At 40.8% G+C, this 23,581-nt stretch overlaps 1 protein-coding gene across 8 annotated transcripts; it reads left to right on the forward strand.

Moving 5' to 3' along the window:
- The first annotated feature begins 10,639 nt into the window (after window positions 1-10,639).
- cUnh19orf25 (chromosome Un C19orf25 homolog) lies at window positions 10,640-21,406 on the forward strand. Of its 8 annotated transcripts, none has more exons than XR_013818541.1 (4): window positions 10,640-10,959; window positions 19,724-20,019; window positions 20,317-20,675; window positions 21,040-21,404. XR_013818541.1 is itself a non-coding variant. In XM_079844200.1 (2 exons), exons 1-2 carry the CDS (start codon window positions 10,818-10,820, stop codon window positions 19,906-19,908), a joined length of 327 nt encoding a protein of 108 aa, XP_079700326.1. In that variant the 5' UTR covers window positions 10,644-10,817; the 3' UTR covers window positions 19,909-21,406. The 8 variants fall into 8 exon arrangements, 1 of the variants encoding a protein (XP_079700326.1); XR_013818542.1 differs by having other exon boundaries at window positions 20,317-20,664; window positions 21,054-21,404; XR_013818545.1 differs by having other exon boundaries at window positions 10,655-10,959; window positions 20,317-20,916; window positions 21,054-21,404.
- Window positions 21,407-23,581: the final 2,175 nt, after the last annotated feature.

The following is a 23,581-nucleotide window of genomic DNA, read 5'->3' on the forward strand; positions in this document are numbered from 1 at the left end:
TCGGGCTATTTAATGAGAATAACACACAAAGATACGTGTAGTATGTATATATATATATATATATATATATATATATATATATATATATATATATATATATATATGTGTGTGTATAGACCAGACATAGTCGGGTCAATAAGAATATTGAATGACCAGACAATTCGAGTCATGTAAGGAATGTGCTTATGACTTAACCCAGACCAGACTGTCGGGCCGTAAGGGGTTAATATGTATTACACAGCGAGAAGCCCAGCCTGTAAGGCAGGAACATCCAAATTATAAAACCTGATAAAAGTGGACGGGGAGGCCCAGCCTGCCGCTGCACAGATATCATTCAGTGAAATGCCAGTAGACCAAGCCCACGAAGAGGCCATGCCTCAAGTAGAATGGGCTTTGATGCCTATAGGGCAGCTGAGATCTTTGGACTCATAAGCCAGCGAGATAGCATCCACTATCCATCGTGACAAGGTCTGCTTTGTAAGCACACAAAGAGCTGTTCAGTTTGCCTGAAAGCAGTGGAATGCTCTATGTATATTTTCAGCGCTCTGACAGGACAGAGCAAATTAGCATCTTCCTCATCTAACAATGATGAGAGTGCTGAAAGTGAAATGACCTGTGCTCTGAACGAAGTTGAAAGCACCTTAGGTACATATCCATGTCTTGGTTTGAGGACGACCTTAGAGTCGTTTGGCCCAAATTCCAGACAAGAGGCGCTCACTGAGAGCGCGTGCAGATCACCCACTCGCTTAACTGATGCGATTGCTAGCAGAAAAGCGGTCTTGAGTGATAGGAGCTTTAAGCTCCCCGAATGCAGAGGCTCGAATGTTGAGCCTTTCATAGCATCCAGGACCGTGGACAGGTCCCATATAGGGACTGAAGGCGGGCGAGGTGGGTGAAGCCTTCTAGCCCCTTTGAGGAAGCGCACGATAAGATCGTTCTTCCCCAGTGACAGTCCATTCACTTGAATGTGGTACGCTGCTATGGCAGCCACATAAACTTTGAGCTTGGAGGGGGAATGACCCGCGTCCAGTAGCTCTTGTAAAAAAGTGAGCATTTCTGACACTTCACAATTATGTGGGGTCAGGCTTCGTGCTTTACACCAGTCCGAAAAGACTGACCATCTGCCTGAATAGAGCCGCCTGGTCGCAGGGGCTCTAGCTTCAGAAATAGTGTTTAATACACTTTCAGAGAGGTTCTCATGTACCCGTTGATGGGCCAGACATGAAGCGCCCATAGATCGGGACAGGGATGCCAGATCTGCCGTTTCGCCTGCATGAGGAGGTCTCTCCTCAGCGGAATTGGCCACGGGCCTGTATCTGACATTCGACTTAGCAGTGAGAACCATGGTTGATTTCTCCAGAGCAGGGCTATTAAAAGCACAGCGCATTTGCTCTCCCTGATCCTCTCTATGACCTGAGGTAACATTGAGATTGGGGGAAAAGCATAAAGAGGAAGGCTGGGTCATTCGTGGGCCAACGCGTCCTTGTGCTTGGAGAAATATATTAGGCATTGAGAATTGTCTTGTGAGGCGAAAATATCCACTTTTGCCTCGCCAAACATGCCCCAAATTGTCTGGATCATTTGTGGGTGAAGAGACCACTCTGCTGGGGACACTTTGCCCCTGGACAGCATGTCCGGACCCAGATTCAGAATGCCTGGCACATGAGTCGCTCTCAGCGAGCTCAGGTTGTGCTCTGCCCATATTAGAACTCTTTTTGCCATCGTGTGTAGACCAATAGATCTTATCCACAACTTTCCTGCAAGTCTTATTGGGCGTCGCCATGACACTCGATACTTCCTGTTGACGGTATCTCAGTTCCGGTTTAGCACACAGAGATAACAGTTACTCGCGGCGGTACAAACGAGTGAAACTGATCGCATATGCTGCTGACAGACAGATTAAGCAATGGCTCCTTGTGGCTCAACGTGTGCCGTTGTTGGGTGTACAAACAACACAAGAAAACTTAAGGATTTTATGAATGGTACCTGCTTGCAACATAAACGGACCCGTTTGACATGTTGCCTAGCACCCTACGCACTCCATTCAATGCCCAACGACGAGACAAAAACACAAGAATGGTTAGCAGTCCTAAAGCTAAAAAATCCACAGAAGAGAGTTTATGCCTGTTCTTACCATTTCATCGACCGAAAAATTAGAATACTGTGCAAAAGTTAATTCATTTCAGTAATTCAACTTAAAAGTTTAAACTATATTATATAGACTCACCACATGCAAAGTGAGATATTTCAAGCCTTTATTTGTTAACATTTTTATTTGCATGTAATGAGTCTATATAATATATTAGTTTAACCTTTTAAGTTGAATTACTGAAATTTGCACAATATTAAAACTTTTCGAGTTTCACCTGTACCTGTTTGTACATTAAATGCATTGCACACTACAGTATTGCAGAAATTCAATATTTTGGACATGGACATGTTATTGTGCTGCAGTATAACTGCTCTGTACTTAGAAAATACTGCAGTACAACTGTATATATTTTTGCAAGGTGTATGTTTATTGTTTTCAATAATTTACAGATTTATTGTGTAGCAAGACCTCTCTAACATCATTAACGTTACCTTCCAAATGACAGCTGCTGCATGGCTACAAGATTTCCCTAGCCCTGCAATGCATGAACAGCCGACTGTTTTGATGATACCAATGGGCCTCGTCATTAACCAAGCAAGTTGTTTGGGCTTGTTGAGGCTCTGACTACGCTCGACCTCAGCCTTAAGGAAAATAAACTCGTCGTATTTTTTACACAGTATTTTTTCGATTTTGTTGCTGTGTAGATAGTTGTAAGCCTCTGTGCTCTTGTAATTTCTTAGTATCTCACCATCAACACCCTCATTAATGTTAACCTTTCCTGCTTCTGTCTCCTAACCGTGGATCGGGAGATACAGGGGAGATCCGTCTTCTCTAGGGCCGGAAGTTCTCGTCCCGGGGTTAACTCCCTAAACAAAGAGCCCGTCTTGCCGCAGCGTTTAGATGCTTTATTTTTCTGGCTGCACGGGAATACACTGCATATATCTAACTACCTGCACCGGTCACCGTATTACTCTCACAGCACACTCATCCGCTGCTCTGCGGGGACTCACACAGAGGGGCGCGCGCTCACCTCTGACATGCGCACGCGCTCACTGTGATTACACACACGCACTGAGCTGTCTTAAACTAAACACATTGGAGACACATCCCACAACATTAAGGACGAAATAGTTAATGATATCCACATAGCTAACGTCTGGCCACAATTTCATATTGTCTACCCATTCCGTTAAGGTAGACAGATGGGGCACTTTAACTGTACTATCACCAGTTCTTGTAAGATAGTCAGATCCATGCGACCATCTGGGAGATGTGATCATTTTACCAGAGGCGTTGTTGTAAAAGTCTACTCCTGAGTCCTGATAATACAATCAAGCGTTTAGCTGATAGCAGTATCTACAGACTAACGTAAACCGGAAGTTCGTTACCGGCTTGTTCTATGTTGCCATAGCGATCATGGGAAAGGTCAGAGTTCGGGAAAGTTGTGGATTGCCCTGGCGATTTATATAGGATACCACTGACCTGCTGTCCGTTCGGATCAGGACATGGTGGTGCTTTATGTACGGAAGGAAAGCTCTTAGCGATAGCGTGACCGCCATCTCTAGACAGTTTATGTCAAGGCTCTTTTCCGAAAGACTGGAGACCGGAGACTGGCCTGCCCTCGTGAAGGGCTCCCCAACCTAGGTTGGATGCATCTGTCGAGATAACTTTCCACTTCGTAACAGTGCCCAGGAGTTCCAAGGAGCCAGAGCCAACACACAGCTGTGGTCTACCTTGATTTGTAATCGGCCCGAGACAGACCTAGTCTGAGGACTGGCGCCGCCGAGGCCATGAGACCCAACATCCTCTGAAAGTGTTTGAGAGGAGTGTATGCACCGGACCTGAGGGAAACCGCTCGTTTTCGAACAGAGAGCGCGCTGTGACGTCAGTCGCGCATTTATCTCTAGTGAGTCTAACACTGTTCCCAGAAACTAAACGTTCTGTGTGGGAGACAATGAGCTCTTTGCCACATTGATTCTGAGGCCCAAGCATTTCAAATGGTTGAGAAGCCAAGATCTGTGGTTTAATAACTGTATCTCTGACTGAGCTATTATGAGCCAGTCGTCGAGATAGTTGAGAATTCTCATTCCCCGAAGTCTCAGCGGGGTTAGCGCCGCTTCCATGCACTTCGTAAACGTGCAGGGAACCAGAGATAGACCAAAGGGTAGCACCCTGTAATGGTAAACTTTCCCCTCGAAGGCGAATCTCATGAATGGCCTGTGATGAGGGGCTATTTGTATGTGGAAATAGGCATCCTCTAGATCTACAGTGAAAAAACAATCTCCCGGGCGAATGTGCGCGAGGATTTGTTTCATTTTCAACATTTTGAACGGACGCTTCAAAAGGGCCTTGTTCAGATGTCTGAGATCTAGAATGGGCCTGAGACCAGCGTCCTTTTTTGGTACAAGGAAGTAACGACTGTAAAAGCCTGACTCGCTCTGTGAGGGGTGTACGGCTTCCACCGCCCCTTTCATTAACAGTTTTGATATTTCGGTTCGAAGCACGTGACTTGTCGCTTCTCACCGTTGTCGCGCGGTGGTCTGCGAGCAAACTGTAGCGAGTAACCTTGTTCTATTATGTTCAACTCCCATTTTGAAATGCCAGGAATGGCCTGCCAGGCCTCGGCCTTCGAAGCCAGGGACTGAATTAATTTGTGGGGCGAGTCGCTGAGTAACAGGGACTCGGTGGCCCGGTAATGTTGTGTTAAAGTGGCGCTTATCAGAGAGCGTTTGTTCACGGCCTCTCTGACTGCGAGATTGTTTCCCGCCGCCTGAGTGCAGGGGGCCGGGGGACATAGAATATTGGTGCTTGTGATCATCTTCATGTTTCGATCATCTTCATGTTTGATCATGATGGCGCCTGTGTATGTGGCATGCCGTCTGACGTCTCTGCTATTTTACGTAATCTATGTGCTTCTATCTGTGTCAAACTGCTACTCACTTCTGGCTTACGATCGCCAGTTACTTCTGGACATTCGGGACTCTTTTGTGGCCACATACAACCCAGAGCAAAGAAACTCTGTGGCTGGATCACAATACTGCTTTCCAAACTCAGTCTGGGATATTCCAGAGTATCTGCGCGAATGGCCTTATGACGCTCCCCGCAGAAAGCGCCGCAGGAGACGCGGGAAACGCAGAGGGGTTGCTGTCAAACTGAAAATGGCGCTGCACGCTGGGCGCGCTTCCAGCTTCGTCTCTATGACACGTAATCTAGGCGGTGGCCGCTGTGCTGCTTGCCGTTCGTTCGATCCACCTGCTCGCTGGCTTCGACCGATTCTCCCGGAATCTCCTTGGACGATCCCCTGCTACCCTCCTCTCCGTGTTCGCCGCGGTGGAGTCACGCTTCAGAATATTCGCTCTTTGAACAGAGTGTCTCCTCCCGCTATCTCTGACTCTGCATCTTTTTCCAGGATGGCTCTGATTAATGCTCGGTCGCTAGTCAATAAGACATTCCTTTTAAATGACTTTTTTACTACCCACGACTTGGACTTTATGTGCATCACTGAAACTTGGACGAAGGTTGGTGATCTGAGTCCTTTCTCTGACTTGATTCCGACAGGCTGCACATTTTTTAACTCTCCTCGCTCCTCTGGCCGCGGAGGTGGGCTAGCGGTAATTTTGAAAAACAGTTTCAGTAGCTACTGTCGTTCTGTTCCGTCTACAATCTACAGTAGCTTTGAAGTACAGCTGTTGAGATTGGAATGCGATGATCCTGTTCTGTTAGCGCTGGTCTATCGGCCCCCTCACCTAGTGAAAGATTTTATAAATTAATTTACCGTCCTTTGTGGGTGAATGTGTAACTAATTATAATAATATTCTTCTGCTAGGGGATTTTAATATTCATGTGTGCTGTCAGGCAAAACCTCTAACAATGGAGTTTTTTAATCTCATGGATTCATTTAACATGGTTCAGTGGGTGAAAGATCCTACGCATACTCATGGTCATACTTTGGACCTGGTTCTTTCTCATGGTTTTTCCATTACTGATGCTCAGGTTTTTGATACTCTGATCTCAGATCATATGCCAGTATTGTTTTCTATGCCTTTTCCTCCATCAAGATCTAACATTACTCCTACTGTACAATGGGCGCGTTCCTTTTCCCTCCAGTTTCATGATGACTTCAGTAGCATCTTTAACGAAGTGTATTTATCTATGTCTCTGGAATCATCTTTACCTGACTTGGATGCTGAACAACATCTTGGTCTGCTTAATACTGCTTGCTCTGAGGTTTTAAATACCACTGCTCCTCTAAAACCAAAGAAGTCAAAACTTAAAACTGAACCATGGCTCAATGATAACATCCGCTCTTTGAGGCGAGCCTGTAGAAGAGCTGAGCGAAAATGAAAACGGGACAAATTACAAATCTCATATGAAATGCTCAGAAACTGCTTTGATTGTTTTCAAAAAATCACCATAGTTCTAAAGCTTTATTTTCTGTGTTAAATACTGCTCTAAATCCTCCTGTTAATGTGATTTCAAATCCCTCTGTGTCACTATGTGAAGGTTTCTGTAGGTTTTTCTGTGATAAAATCACCTCTCTAAGATCTCCATTACAACCATCTGTTAATGGAGTGTTTTTGATCAAGTTTCTCTTTTGTCTCTCAGAGAAATTATTGAACATTTGAAACCTTCCTTTTGCTCTCATGACATTCTTCCTCCCCGTATTTTAAAACAAGTTTTTGACTCCGTTGGACCATGTTTGGTGTCCTTTATAAATAAATGCTTGTGCTCCGGGACTATCCCTGATAGTCTTAAACAAGCCACAGTTACACCTCTCCTCAAGAAACCTTCACTTGACAATAAGGATTTTAATTACTTTCGACCTATCTCGACACTTCCTTTTATTACCAAAGCTTTGGAGAAAACAGTTTTTCTTCAACTTCAATCTTTCCTGAGCTCAAATGATATTTTTGAAACTTTCCAGTCTGGTTTTAAACCTCTGCACAGCACTGAGTCAGCATTATTGCGGGTTTCGAATGATATTCTAGTAGCGACTGACTCCGGTGACTCCGTGATCCTAATATTGTTAGACCTAACCTCGGCTTTTGATACAGTTGACCATAAAATTCTCCTCTCACGACTAGAATGCTCTGTGGGCATTCAGGGAACTGTCCTAAACTGGTTTAAGTCGTATTTAATGAACAGAAGTTTTTCTGTTAAATTGGGTAATTTCTGCTCCTCGTCTGCTCAACTCTCTTGTGGAGCGTTCAATTCTCGCACCCATCCTTTTTTCCCTGTATTTACTTCCTCTGGGCTCCATATTCAGAAAGCATGGTGTATCATTTCACTGCTATGCGGATGATACCCAAATTTATCTACCTTAAAAACGCAACAAACATGCTACTCTGAAATCTCTTTTTGCATGCCTAGATGAAGTGAAACTGTGGTTTTCTCAAAATGTTCTATTTTTGAATGAATCAAAAACAGAGGTTATTGTATTTGGCTCTCATGGTGACTCTGGGAACAGAAGCATTGACCTGGACTACCTTGCTCCATTTACTTCACACTGCATTAAGAATCTAGGTGTTTTCTGGGATCAGAACCTCAAATTTGACAAACAAATAAATGCTGTGATCAGCTCTTGTTTTTTACAGCTACGTCTTCTCTCTAAGATTAGATCTTCTCTTACTGAGAAAACCTTAGAGATTGCTATCCATGCGCTCATTACAACTCGTTTGGACTACTGCAATTCTCTGTACTTTGGTATGTCCAAAAATTCTATTGCTCGACTTCAATTAGTACAGAATGCCACAGCAAAGTTCCTCAAAAGAAAGCGTAAATTTGTTCACGTAACTCCAATTCTAAAATCACTACATTGGTTACCTGTGCATCTCAGAATTGATTTTAAAATTCTACTCTTTGTCTTCAAATCATTAAATAACCTGGCACCGAGCTATTTGTCTGAGCTACTCTGTCCACATAATCCTACACGAAATTTGAGGTCTGGTGATAAGAGACTTTTATCTGTCCCCAGATCTCGATTAAAACACAGAGGAGACAGAGCCTTTGCTATTGCTGGCCCTAGGCTATGGAATAGCCTTCCGGATTATATCAGATCGGCTCAGTCTGTAACCACTTTTAAATCTTCTCTTAAAACCTACTTTTTCTCTATAGCTTTTAATTCACTGTGATTTTATGTCTTAAATGTTGGGCTATGTCCTTGTTTCTTTAACTTGTGTATTGTTCAGCACAATTTGGTCAGCCATGTTTGCTGTGTTTAAATGTGCTATATAAATAAACCAAACTTGAAACTTGAAACTTGAGTACGGGCTCGTTGACTGTGAGGATAGTGTTTCCAGCCACCTGAGTGCAGGGGGCTGGGGAACATGGGGGAGTAATTGAGTGTAGGGGTACATGCTTTAATGCTGGCACACTGCCTACAGAGAAAAAAACCTTTTTGTGATTCATATGGGTCGCCGTGAAAACGGCGTTTGTGTACAGGCGAGCGCGTTTGTTTGTGGGCTCGTTGGCTATATTTGTAATGTGCCCATCCACCTGGTTGAAGGGAGCTGGGGAACGTTTTGGAAGAGAGCGAGGTGGTAAACCGGCCGAAGCGGGTATTATCCACCTTCTCTTTGTGCCTCTGGCTAGGATGGCTTCGGCGGCTCGGGTTTCGACACATTGCTGGGTCGGTGACCTTGAGGCTCTGGCGGTCTGCTGCGGCTCGTAAAGCGGGAACGCTGTCCAGGCTTAGAAGCCGTGCGAGGCTGGTGAGCTGGTGGCACTGCCTTAGTGGGCTGGGCTGGGCTGGTCCAGCCTTAGCGTGACGGTTAGCGGAGGAGCTGGAACGCTTGGGCAGGAAATGTTGCATTGCCTGTGAGGCCGTTTGTGCCTCGGTGAAGCGTTCTGTAAAACCCAACCACTGAGGGACCGAATAATCCTGAAGGCAACATGGGCGTGTCCAGGAAAGCGGTCTTGTCCAAGTCTTTCATCTCAGTTAGGTTGAGCCACAAATGGCGCTCCAACACCGTCAAGTTGGCCATGCATCTGCTGATCGCCTGAGCATTGGCCTTGGTTGCGCGCAGGGCCAGGTCAGTGGCGCCGCGCAGGTCCTTCAGGACCTCGGTATCAGGGACAGACTCAGGCAGGCTGAAGGCGGAGAATCCAACATCCTCAGGCTGCAGAGTTCCGCTGGGTGCGTGTCGATGGCAGGCTTCAATCCAGAGCTCAGCGAGGTGAGTCGCTGAAGAAAAAATAATCTGACGAACCTGGCGAGACAGGGTCTCTTATACCCTTGGCTATGCAAATTCTGCTGCCCCTTGTGGCGGGAATATTAGAGGGACCTGATTGGTCCTTCCCGCCCAGCGGTCTTGCCATAGGTTCCTGCAGTTGCAGCGACACAACCAATCAGCGCGCAGCTGCTTCCTGCTGAGAGCTGTGCAGCTGCACTGCGTTTTACATGGTATTTTTAGGATACAAATTTGCTTCAAAATCTCGAGGACAGGAAATTCCCCTAGCGTTTAGCTAAACGCAATACGAGAGTACTCTCGAAAGGGAACACTTTTTTTTCAGGAACACGTCACGTCTGTATACATAAAGAAGGAGTCCGGCTAGTAGGCTATCGCATATGAGGATGATGGAGGGGGTGGATCATTTATAGCCTTTTCTCACAGCAGCTGGAATAATTAAATTTATAATTTTGTTGGTGGATTGTAATCCAGAAGGGTCCAAGCGACAACCATTTTCACCTGTTGTGAAAAGCAAAAGAATAGACTGCAAGAAATGTAAATCTATACAGGTAACACTAATACACACTAAATACACGTAGTCACGCAATGCTGATGTTGTTAACATTGACAATTAGAGATCAAAGTATAACAATAATGATAATTTCCACTGTGTGACATGTGTTGTGAGCTAATGGTCATTAGATTTAATCGCTGGTAGCGCGATTTATTGTTAGCCTATGCTTTTTTCACAGTTGGTCAGAACAAAAGTGGCAGACATGTTACTTACTTGTTCAGATGACATTTTCCGGTGAAAATTCTTATTTTGTTCATAAGACAGAATCTGTGATTCCGAAGTAGTGACCGACAGCCACACATACTCCTTTTTTATATTTATATATAAAATATTTATATATACATAATAATTATACACAGTGCACACACATATTATGTAAAAATAAACTTTTATTTTGAATTGCGATTAATCGACTTGACAGTATATATATATATATAATCTATCAAAGTGTAGTCTGATTACAAGTATTTTATAACATAAAAAGTGAGTCACTTAACTTTTAGAATCTGATTACGTAATTCAGATTCAGTTACTACCCAGCAATGTCAATTGTTTTGTATCTGTATATCATATGGTTTTAGAACCCTCTCATTTTATTTAGTTGTGTGTGCATTATGGTTTATTTAAATGTTGCTATAAATTGAGCTCAACCTGTAATGTATTATGAATATTTGCTCTCTCTTAGTGTCTTTTTTTTTTTTTTTTTTTTAATTGCAGCTATTGTTAAAATGCAAATTCTCTTCAAACGCAGTTTTACTCCGAGTCACAAGATGGCGACAATCATCACAAAGATGTTGAAACGTCATCCTCTGACGAGTCAGCACTGGGTGTAATAGCAAACAGTTTACATGTGAAATATGTTGTTCAGTCATGTACTAGTAGGGTTTGTAACACAGTGTACTGTTTCCCTATCAACATGAACACTAATGCTTTATAAAAATCATTGGTATTTAAAACTAGAGCTGGTGCGTTTCCAGTCAGGATGAATTTTGGTTCCAAAGGCAAGAAGCGGATGGTTCTGCCGACCCGACCCGATCCGCCGACAGTGGAGCAGATCATGGAGGATGTAAACCGAGCCTATCCCAATGATCCAGTGTTCATTGTTTTACACGAATCTGCTGAAGGTAGGCTATCGGACAGACGAGAGTCTTTCAGCACAGTGGCTTTAAACACAGGTGGCTGATCTATGCATGGATCTATGCACATAGCATAAATGCACAGATTTTCATGCAGCAACACGGGGAATGGAAAGTAACGCATCTATCTGAACAAGAAGTTAGTTTCAGACTAAAAACGCATTTCGCGTCGCAAATGCAAATGAACAACTGACATGATTAGTATCGTTTTGCGCTATATTAGTTTTTAGTCTATCTATGAAGATACCAGTGGCGGACTGAGGCTAAAAACTGGCCCTGGACTTTCACACCATAAACCCACCAACTCATTATGAACAGTCTCAGAGAACTTTTTAACACCACTTACTAACAAACACCATACAAAAAAATCATATTTTTTTTAATTGAAATTATTGAAATGCATTAACATTTATGAATGACTGGCACACTTTACATTATATTAATTAGTCTTTCCTGGTGTACATAGCAAATAGTAAATAATTTTGGAGAATTTTTACACAGCTCTTTTACATATGGTGATACACTACCATTAAAAAGTCTGGGGTAAGTGACAGTAAAGACATTTATAATTATTACAAATGATTTATATTTCAAATAAGTGCTGTTCTTTTTAACTTTCTATTCATCGAAGAATCCTGAAAAATAAAATATTGCCGTTTCCACAAAAATATTAATATGCAAAAACAGTTTTTTCAGCATTCAAAATAATAATAGCCATTAATAATAATTGAGCACAAATAATAACTGATTTGAATAATTACAGTGCATCCGGAAAGCATTCAGAGCGCTTATTTTTTTCCACATTTTATGTTACAGCCTTATACCAAAATGGATTAAATTCATTATTTTCCTCAAAATTCTACAAACAATACCCCATAATGATAACGTGAAAAAAGTTTAAATTTATTAAAAATAAAATTAATCTTCCTCCATTTCAAAACGTGTGTATTAAAAAAAGTAAAGAAATGCTTGTATTACTTCACTGGCCAATGGAGCAAACCACCTCCATGACGTCACATGCTGTGGTATTGCAAGATGGCGGCGCCCTTGCTCCAAAAGCTATAACAAAACATTCTTTTTCTTTAAAATGGTCACATTAATCGTGGAATTATTAAAGTGGAAATCAGTTTACTAAATAATGTAAACATGACAGACTGCTTCATTTTTTCCACTTTAAAATCTGAGCAGATACAAAACACGAGGAAACGCATGACTATTTAAAAGAATATGGGTGCATCAGCTCCCTAGTTAAAGGGTTAGTTCACCCAAAAATGAAAATTCTGTCATTAATTACTCACCCTCATGTCGTTGGACACCCGTAAGACCTCCGTTCATATTCGGAACACAAATGAAGATATTTTAGTTGAAAGCTGATGGCTGAGAAAGGCTTCACACAGGCCTCCATTGGCATTCAGTACATTGACACTTCCAAGATCCATGAAAGGCACTTAAAACGTCGTTACAAAGTCTATCTCACCACAGTGGCTCTACAATAATCATACAATGCGACGACAATAGTTTTTGTGCGCAAAAAAAATCAAAATAACACCTTTATCCAACTTGTTCTTGTCTTCCGTGTGCGCCTCCACGACGCGTGCCCGAGAATATGACGTAGCGCCGGTGTTCGGGAATCGATGAAATACACACTTAAGCCCCATTTTGAGCACTACGCCGAGACCTAAAGCACGATCAATGTAGAATCCAACAGCTTAGACACGCGCGTCTTCCTCTGCTCGTAAACAAATCGCTTCTGGGTCATATGTCCGAACGCCGGATCTGCGTCATATTCTCGCGCATGCGTCGTGGAGGCGCACACGGAAGTCGAGAACAAGTTGGATAAAGGTGTTATTTTGATTTTTTTTTGCGCACAAAAACTATTGTCGTCGCATTGTATGATTATTGTAGAGCCACTGTGGTGAGATAGACTTTGTAACGACGTTTTAAGTGCCTTTCATGGATCTTGGAAGTGTCAATGTACTGAATGCCAATGGAGGCCTGTGTGAAGCCTTTCTCAGCCATCAGCTTTCAACTAAAATATCTTCATTTGTGTTCCGAATATGAACGGAGGTCTTACGGGTGTCCAACGACATGAGGGTGAGTAATTAATGACAGAATTTTCATTTTTGGGTGAACTAACCCTTTAAGCGGCTGCGTTCACACTGCAGGCTGAAACGACCCAATTCCGATTTTTTTTGCCCTTATGCGACCTGTATCTGATCTTTTCATGACAGTCTGAACGACACAGATCCGATCTTTTCAAATGCGACCCAGGCCACTTGGGTATGTGGTCAGGGCTCCAGAGTGCGACTAAATGGTCGCATTTTGCGACTAAAATTTGAGAGTGTGCGACTGAATTTTACATCCAGTCGCACATGTGCGACCAGTAAATTTGCCTGCTGTCGGTACTGGAGAAATTAAGAAAATACACTTACTAATTATAATTGATAGACGTTATGTCTGGCAAATTCTATCTTTCTATATGAGATAATATTAAACCATTTGTCCGTGATGCATTTTTGCCATTCGCAATCCAGAAGAGAGAGAAAGAGAAAGAGAGAGAAAGCGAGCGCTCTCTCACGTGGAGCTACAGGGAACACAACACCACAGTCAGCTTTAATGAGTGACGATGGCCAAGAACTAAACAAAAGTTTAGTCTGCTTAAACTCTTGGGATATGCTGTGATATTAATCTAATTTTATTTTCGATTTCGGCTTTCAAGAATTATAAAAAGATGATATGAGGTAAAACTATTCCTATAGCCGTGTTCGTCGAGCTCACCCTTCCCTTCACAGCCTTGCGCTGTCATTTCAGCGTCTAATAAACCTGCTGACGATTGAGCCATTAATTCGAATCGAACAAAAGGCAAATAGAAAATATTCACATCTCTTGAATTAATAACTTTAGCTTTTATAAGCATTAATCTATCAATTTATACAGTGAAAACTATGCAGTGTTATTTTACATTTCATTACTTTATTAGATTTCTTTGTAGGTTTGTTCTTTACTGTAATATTAATGTTAGCAGACCTTCCGAATGCCTGCACACTGGTCCATTTACAAATAGATGTTTTATATTTTTGTTCAAACTTTGCGGTTTCTTTTGCTATAGATATTTTACTTTTCAGATTATAAAGCCATATTAATTATGTTCTTAATTATGCTTTTTTTTTTTTTTATAAAAAAAAATAAAATAATGTATAATAAAAAGAACCGGTAAGAATACTGTTAAAGCATCGGATCGATAAGCAGTATCGGTAAGAGTAGTAATACCATTAAAACCTTAACGATACCGATCCCTATTAGTAATACAGTGGAAATTAGTAGATTTGGTTAGCATGTTGATTTACGGTGTGCGCCCGTAAAATTTCTGGTTGTGCCCCTAAAATTTTCAGTTGGGGGCCACTGTGCTCCTAGTGAAAAAAGTTAGTCTGGAGCCCTGTATGTGGTCCAAATCCGATACATATCCGATCTTTTGAAATGCGTCTTGAGTCTGAACTGCCAGGTCACATGTATCCGACCCACACGTCGTTGATATGCGACAAACGTCATCATTGTACGTTGAAGTAGGCGGGAATGAGAAGATACAAAACGCCATGGCCAAAAACCTTGCTCTCCTCCTCTTTTTTAATTTTCTTCTTAACATGAGAAGGTTGTAATGGTGCTGGCTCCGTTGCGAAAATAACTTTAATAAAGCTAAACGAACTCCAATGCTGACACCCATATTTGGCTACTTCCGTAAACAACAAGTGACGTCGTTGACCGTTGAGTACTCTTCTGCGCATGCGGGTCACTTCTCGGTCATTTCACGTTCACACAGGAGATCACAAAAGGTCGCATTTAATTGGACATTTTTTCAAAAAAATCGGAATTGAGCATTAAGCCCTGCAGTGTGAACGCAGCCGTAGTCAGGGCACTGATCAGGGAGTTGGCTGTTTTAAGAGCAAAATGCTTCCTGTGCACTGAAACATGCACTCTCTAAAAAGTTCCTCAGTCAGTGTTCTATGAATGTGAAAACCAGGGCAATATTTCCCTTAGCAGAAGTTCTGAAGCACGAAACCTAAATCACGCTGGCCAACTCACCACACATAATGACGTGATGGATGTTTTGAAAAAATGAACAAAGTTATTTAATTATATTTAACATAAACATACATCGTTAAATAGGTACTGAACATAATCTAGCTAACATTTAATAATATGGCTAATTTAATACGGCTAATACATTTAATTTATGGCTAAAACATTGCAGGTGTCTGTAACAATCAAAGTATTTATCTCAATATACTTTAAATAACATGAAATAAATGTCAGAATAATATCAGCTCTGCTGTTGTTCATTAATACAAGAAGTTACATTTTACAATGAGGAGTTTGTCATGTCACCATCAGTGTCCCAAGTTGTTGCATGCCAGGTCTATGCTGTCCTTACCAGTGCCCGAATTTGTGTACACAATATACCGATTCACAACATAGGGTGTGTCTCAATCAGCTCCCTATGTGTACTTAAATCAGCTCAAAATATCAAACATGATTGATATGCTCCGACTTGATGTAATCATAGTCTGAAGCAAAAAAATTGGAGTCTGTGCATCATACACTACAGAATTTTCTTTCAAAACTGCCAACTCAGACTGGCATCTACAGACTTGGTATGATTTTCCAACACAATCTCATGGCAATTCATAACTATTTTATGTTTAGGCAAATTGATCAAGTCAAGTCACCTTCATTTATATAGCGTTACAGTATAGATTGTTTCAAAGCAGCTTTACAGTGATAATAGGAAATTAATGGAAGAGAGATTGTTTTGGCTGTACAGCAGCTCTAGAAGTTTTTGATTGATTCATTTCCGTCATTAGTTAATTACTTTGGGGCCGCTTACGCGACACCATTTTCAACCAAAATAGAAAACTCTAAATGCGTTCCAGCCGCTCATCCGCATTGGCAACAGGTGGTCAGAGAATGCAAACCCGAAACAGGTTTTGAAATGGTTTTGAAAGGATACCGTTATCATCTTGTAAACTAAAAAAAAAAAAACTTGAATCTGTGAGCGGTGATGGCATGCACGCAAGCGCATTTTAATGCGTATGTGCACAAGCGCGTGGTTTTTCCTTTACAAAATGGCCGCCAAATTACTTGTCTGGCATGCATAATACAGCGTTTTAAGTCGTTTCCGATCATGTTGATAACGTTTTCATCTGGACGTCACAGGCTAGGGATGAATTTCATATCACGATTATAGTGACCAAAATTATCACAATTATCAATATTATCACTTTTTTTATTAGATTAAAGTGTTCAAAAACAACTGATGCACACACTGAAAACATTTCAACAAGTTTTATATTTGAAAATCAACAACAAATCTATGCACTTTTTATGCAAGATTCTATTCTGTGGCATTTCCTTCCTTATAATGACTGTCGTCAATAGCAACGCATTATAACAGCGCATACATTACAACAGACGCGCTCTCTCGTTTCATTAATGCAACTTTCCGCCTTGTGTCGCCGTTTTTGATTGTATTAAAAATTAAATTAGAGGACTTTACTATTAATACTACTATAATATTGTTGTGATCATCTTGTCTGGACGATTATGTACACCGTACAAAATGGATTTATAAATGGGTCAGATGTAAAACTAGACTGTGATTTTGATTTCGCCCTGCAGCTCAGGCTGGAAACTAGGGCTGGACCAGAATATTCGAATGTTCGTTGGATGGGTTGGTATTCAATTTTCAATTTTGGGATTTGAATATTCGTTGTTTTTTTATTTATTTTTTTCGCACACTCCTGGCACCCTCCTCGACACGGTTATCATTCGCGCCTGCATATGTTTACACTATAAAATCTGACGAAATGCAATACTCTTTTTTTTCTTTTTTACAATTATTTTATAGCCTAGCAGTTTTTAATAGAATGGACAGTTGAATAGGAACCCAACCTCGTTATTCTTAATAAATATATTTGCTTCCTCTTAGTGTTCCCTGCAACGGAGTATTATCTGTCTAGAGTGCACAACTGCATGAGCTTGTATAGAAGAAGCGCATGCTTGAGCTTGTATTTTGGGTTAAGCTGCGTTGGTTTGACATTGTGGAAAATAGAATAATAGAATCAAAATGTTCCCTCACCATCACATTGCAGTGCTTGTGCCCTGAGCGGCTGTGAACGAATGCAGCCGTGCGCAGTTTAATTTCGGTTTGCTTGAATTGTGGGTTCATTAGACTATTATTCTTAATGAAAAACACAACAACTAAACAGTACAATGACAAACTCCCTTAAATAGGCTCTTTTACATTTAGCTTTGAAACCAAATCTTCTGCGATCATCTTATCATTCAGCTCCTCACTCTCGTGATGAATGAAATCTGACTCTCGTTCGGCTCACGCTGCACGTTCAGTTTTTAATTGTAGTTCATCTGTTCTCTAACTGACTAAATGATTTTTACTACTATAATATATCAAAACTGGTATGTAACAGACCTGTGTGTTTTGTATCTCAAAAGTGTCTGTTCTCGGAGCATATAAGCCCTGCCCGCGTGAGGCGCCCCACTTCTCGAGATTCCTGCCTTTATTAGAGAGAAGAATATGTTCAGTTCCTTCCCTCCGAAGCTTCAAATACTCGATGTTGATTTCTACTGAAGCTTCGAAGCTCAAAAAATTGTATTCGGACCAGCCCTACTGGAAACCTGAACATATTTCTATCCTGCTTCTGTCACAAGTTTGCAGGGACCAATCACAAACCGGCTTATCCACCTGGCGCACTATAGACGGGTTTAACATAATGAAGGATAGAGAAGCGATGTATCGTTGGTCTGATTGGTTGAAGGACTATCCAATTGCGTACGGAGTCATTTGAACTATGCCTGTTGATCACGCCTCTTGTGGTCTGATTGGTTGAAGGACTATCTAATTTTGTACAGAGTTATTTGAACTATGCCCGCTGATCACACCTCTTGTGCGGTAGAAAATACAAAGCAGACTCAATCTTAAAAGATTGAGCTTGGTCTGGTGATAGCCAGACAAATGTAACACATTACTCTCAATTCAATGTCCCCGTAATTATTTATGTGGTAAAAAAACCTGTGTAATAAGTGTACGATATACAGTATTATCCCTTAAATGTCACCCTTAATAGTCTTTGAACTTGTTCATTCATCTTTGGCTCAAAGCCACCTGCTGCAAACTTGTCTTGTCTTTTACGTTAATTTCAAGTGAGTGAGATAAAACATTTCAACTCATTTTGTGTCCAATTATTTCCCTGATGTAGTTTTGATATTGAGGTCAAAGTCCACTTGCCTTGCGTTCGCTATACAACAGTGGGTGATGATCACGAAGACGACTCGGCAGATTTGAAACGTTTCCTCCTTTTGCAGAGACTTTTGTTTTGCATGTTCTGTAGACAGGGGGACCATCCTCGATTAAAAGGTTAGTTCACCCAAAAATGAAAATTATGTCATTAATTACTCACCCTCATGTCGTTCGACACCCGTAAGACATCCGTTCATCTTCGGAACACAAATTAAGTTATTTTTGTTGAAAGCTGATGGCTGAGAAAGGCCTCAGATAGGCCTCCATTGGCATTCAGTACATTCAACTCCCAAGACCCATAAAAGGCACTAAAAACGTCGTTACAAAGTCCATTTCTCTCCACAGTGGCTTCTCAGCCATCAGCTTTCAACAAAAATATCTTCATTTGTGTTCCGAAGATGAACGGAGGTCTTATGGGTGTCGAACAACATGAGGGTGAGTAATTAATGACATAATTTTCATTTTTGGGTGAACTACCACTTTAAGTTTCCCTCAGGACTTTTGTAAAAGCCAAAATATGACCACACCTAAGATTTGGTCCTTTTAGAAAGCTGAAAAATCTCCTGAGTGCTGTCACTGCCTTCCGGCATTTCTTCTCATTCAAAAAACAACGTTGCGTGCTGCGCCTGTGCCAGACTGATGCTGGCTGGACAGAATTTACTGCGAGTTTTCAAAATTGCGATAATCAAACATGGTTTTAATGATAATTAATTTTTAAACGATAATACTAACCATCAGTACATTTTATCGTGGTTTAGCGTGAAACCGGTAATTGGCCCATCCCTAGTCTAGGCGCAGGTCCACCATCTGATCTGGATACGGCCTGGATCTGGCAGACTACTGTAAACCTTGGGATAAACATAGAGAGTAATATTAGTGTAGATGCCATTCTTCTTATGATGTAATGAGTGCACCAGGTGTTATGGGAAGTGTTCCTGGTTCCGGCTGACCTAATTCATTCATAATTTAACTGATCTGAATAATAGAAATTGGTGGTAAATTAGTATGAATTTGTACAAATTCCACTATCTCCCACTAATTGCCACCATTTTCTCATGAGATCTGGTTGGACTTTCGGGAATTGCCGTAGATTCCTCCAAACTGTGGTGTAGTGTATTCCAACTATTACTGAACTGCAAGTTATCATATCAAGTTCTGTTGGTCTCGAAATGAAGCAAGTTTTGTGTATCAGGCTTTACAAATTGAATAACAGAATCATCATTTGAAGAGAACATAAATTAATTTCCTTTTAATAGTATTTGTTCACCTGGTAATGTTAATGCCATTCATCATCTCATTGGTAACTTGAAGTACTGTCCTTTTGTGTGTTGTGTTTGTTCACCTGGTAATGTCAGTCCGATACCTTTAGAATGACTGCACCTTTGCATGCATGATGGTAACATTTGGCCTTGACCACTGACTTAAGGTGTCATCTTTCAGATTTGAAGTCCAGTTCCAGCAACAGTGAAGTGGAGGTAAGATACCTGCAGAGCAGACGCTACATAGAGCTGCATGAGCGATTGCAAGAGGAACGTGGCAATCTTGCTCGGCGGAGAGACGAGCTGCGTGCGGCTGGGGAGTCTTTGGAACACAGTGTGATGGAGGTGAAGAGGAGCGCACTGTGACAACTCAAAGGGCCCTGCAGAACATTCACACCATCTTATGAACTTGTTATTTGCTTATTCAGTAGTTGATTGCCGGACATGGCACTTGTGAATATATAACAAATTAAAGGGGCTATATGCAACTTTTTCCCCAAAATAAACGTAACAATAGCCTTTTTATTTTACCATTTATGACTCAAACATCTCCTGATGAGCATACTGACACCTTGTCCGCTAACAGTGGGTGCACCTATAAGCCTGTCTCCTATTTTTCCTATTTTCTGGCGGGTCGTCTTTTCCCGCGCTGTCTGCGGATGTGACGTCACCACCGCTGCGAGAGCGAGCAGAAAATGAGAGCAGTTCTGTTTTTTGGCCACAAGTGTCAGTCGCGAGTTTAAATTTCAGAAAAACGCATGTAGCCCCTTTAAGATTAAAATCAGTAGGAGAATAGGCTACTGAGTGTTCTACCTATTGGATGTTTTGTGCATTTATTTAATGATTTGTTTGTGATATTTTTGGCTGATTTGTTATAAATCTACTTGGTAAATGTTGATATGTGTTGTAATTTAATATAAGTACACAGTCCATTCAATAAGTGCAGGTTCACCCAAAAATTATATTTCTGACATTAATTATTCACCCTCATGTCGTTCCAAACTTATAAGACCGTCATTCATCTTCGGAACACAAATTAAGATATTTTTAATTATATCAGAGAGCTCTCTGACCCCTCCATAGACAGCTAATTAATTAACACTTTCAAGGTCCAGAAAGGTAGTAAAAACACAGTTAAAATAGTCCACGTGACTCCAGCGGTTCAACCTTAATTTTATGAAGCGACGAGAAAAAAACAAACAAAAAATAACGACTTTATTCAACAATTTCTTCACATCTGTGTCAGTCTCCTACACAGTTTATGTTGTTCAGCTCCTGCGTCAGCATCACACGCATGTGTTGTGGTGCTCACGTGAACCGTTTTGGCCAATGTTAAGCTGGCGTTGCTCTAATGTAACTCAGAAACGCTGGACTGTATTTACTACGTCAACAGCGTAGGAGACTGACACAGACGTTAAGAAATTTTTGAATAAAGTCGTTATTTTTGCTAGTTTTTTTGTGCACAAAAAGTTCTCTCGTCGCTTCATAAAATTAAAGTTGAACCGCTGGAGTCACATGGACTATTTTAACGATGTTTTTACGAGTCGGATTTCATCCAAAATATCTTAATTTGTGTTCTGAAGATGAACGAAGTTCTTACGGGTTGGGATGGGAACAACATGAGGTTGAGTAATCAATTACTCACAGAATTAATTTTTTTTGGGTGAACTAACCCTTTAATGTATTGCACAACATTTAATGTAATATGTATCTACATTTTCACAGTACAAGATTTGAGTTTTTTGATTAATGGATTTTTTCAGTGTTTACAGACACTACAACCTGTTGAACATATTGATGACTGTACATCTATTCTTCACAGCTTAATTTTTATTTGCATTAAATAAGTTCTGTTAAATAGCATAAGGTTTTTTGTCCATGCAAAAATTCATTTTAAAGTGTAGCATGATATAAAGATCTCACCACCTTTAAAGCTACAGGTGCAGTAAGCGATTTTTGAAAAACGCTGTTGAAAAGTGGATTGGGCCAAGCACCGAAACACACTTGTAGCCACTTAGCAGTAATGGGCGTGTCCACTCATGATGGGGCAAGAGAGAGCACTCAATGCACAAGACAGACATTATCAGAACGACTATAGAAAGAGAGAGATGGCATAGAAAATACAAAAGAGGAAAAGACCAGGGGAATATAACTTAAAGAAGGGTTACGATCAGGCAAGAGGTAGGACCCATTTTAATATCGGAGGAGCTTTCCAGCGCTGGAGAGACCTTAAAAGGGTAAATGAAAATTCTGTCGTTAATTACTTACCCTCGTGTCGTTCGACACCCGTAAGACCTTTGTTCATCTTTGGAACACAAATTAAGATATTTTTGTTGAAATCTGATGGCTCAGAAAGGCCTCCATTGGCAGCAATGTATTTTGCACTCACAAGACCCATAAGTTACTAAAGACGTTGTTACAAAGTCAATCTCACTACAGTTGTTCTACAATAATTTTATCAAGCGACGAGTATAGTTTTTGTGTGCAAACAAAAAATCAACATAGCGACTTTGTTCAACTTTATTCTGGGCCTCAGACATGAACTCATGAAGCACCATGACGCATGCGCGAGAGTAGAGCCGCCGTTTTGACACATGACTCGGGAGCGAGGAGTTTGTTTACAAGCAGAGGAAGACGCACTGTATCTAAGCTGTTGAATTCTACATTGATTGTGCTTTAGGTCTTGGCGTAGTGCTCAAAATGGTGCTTAAGTGTGCACCATTTCATGGATGCCCGAACTGTGCTCGACGTCATATTCTCGCCGTCATGGTGCTTCGTGAGTTCACATCTAAGGCCCAGAATAAAGTTGAATAAAGTCACTATTTGACTTTTGCGCACAAAAACTATTCTCGTCGCTTCATAAAATGATTGTAGAACCACTGTAGTGAGACAGACTTTGTAACGACGTCTTTAGTACCTTTTATGGGTCTTGTGAGTGCAAAATACATTGCTGCCAATGGAGGCCTTTCTGAGCCATCGGATTTCAACAAAAATATCTTAATTTGTGTTCCGAAGATGAACAAAGGTCTTACTGGTTTTGAACGGCATGAGGGTAAGTAATTAATGACAGAATTTTCATTTTTGGGTGAACTAACCCTTTAAGCAGTGGAAAGGCCTGAAAATGGCTGCCGAGGTTGCTTTATTTCTTCTTAATACTCACGTAACATTGGTTTTACTGTGTTTCACAGAACTGTCTTTTCCTTGAATATACTCGTGTGTCATACAGCGTGTTTGTTTAGGTGATTTCAAATATCAACAGCTTTTACCAAAAATCACTACCTTTAAGTGTGTCGTTTCTTTGGCATTAGCCAAAATAGAAGCACCAAATCGTCTCAGGTTACGCATGTAATCATGGTTCCCTGAGAAGGACAGTATGAGGACTGCCTTTGGCAAAGTGTCCTCAAAACGCAGTGCGAGTTCCCATTCGAAAGGGAATTAAACGAATTGATAAATAAATGAATATTTGTCAGTCAATTAACTGATTGTGTTCGCAAATTTGTGATATGGGTTTTCTGGTAACACTTTACAATAAAGTTCATTAGTTAACTGCATTAGTTAACATGAACTAATAATGAACTGCACTTATAAAGCATTTATTTATCTTTGTTAATGTTAATTTCAGCATTTACTAATACTTTATTAAAATCTTGTTAACATCAGTTAATGCACCGTGAACTAACATGAACAAACCATGAACAGCTGTATTTTTATGAACTAACGTTAACAAAGATTAATAAATACTGTAACAAATGTATTGTTAGTTCATGTTAGTTAATACATTAACTAATGTTAACTAATGAAACCTTATTGTAAAGTGTTACCGGTTTTCTGTTGTAAAATTTAGCCCAACATTTATTGGTCAAATTTTTTGTTGCTGAACAGAAATTTAATTTAGGTTTTAGCAGTCTAGTTCATAACAATGAAAGATGTAAGAACAAAACAGCACATTGGCAAAATTATGGCTTGGCAAATGTAAGCGGATTTCATGAAATAGTATATAAACTAAGGATAATTTAAACAGTTTAGTTGGGGTTCCAAC

This window comes from Gobio gobio (genome assembly GCF_949357685.1).
Source record: "Gobio gobio genome assembly, chromosome: 19".
Lineage (NCBI taxonomy): Eukaryota > Metazoa > Chordata > Actinopteri > Cypriniformes > Gobionidae > Gobio > Gobio gobio.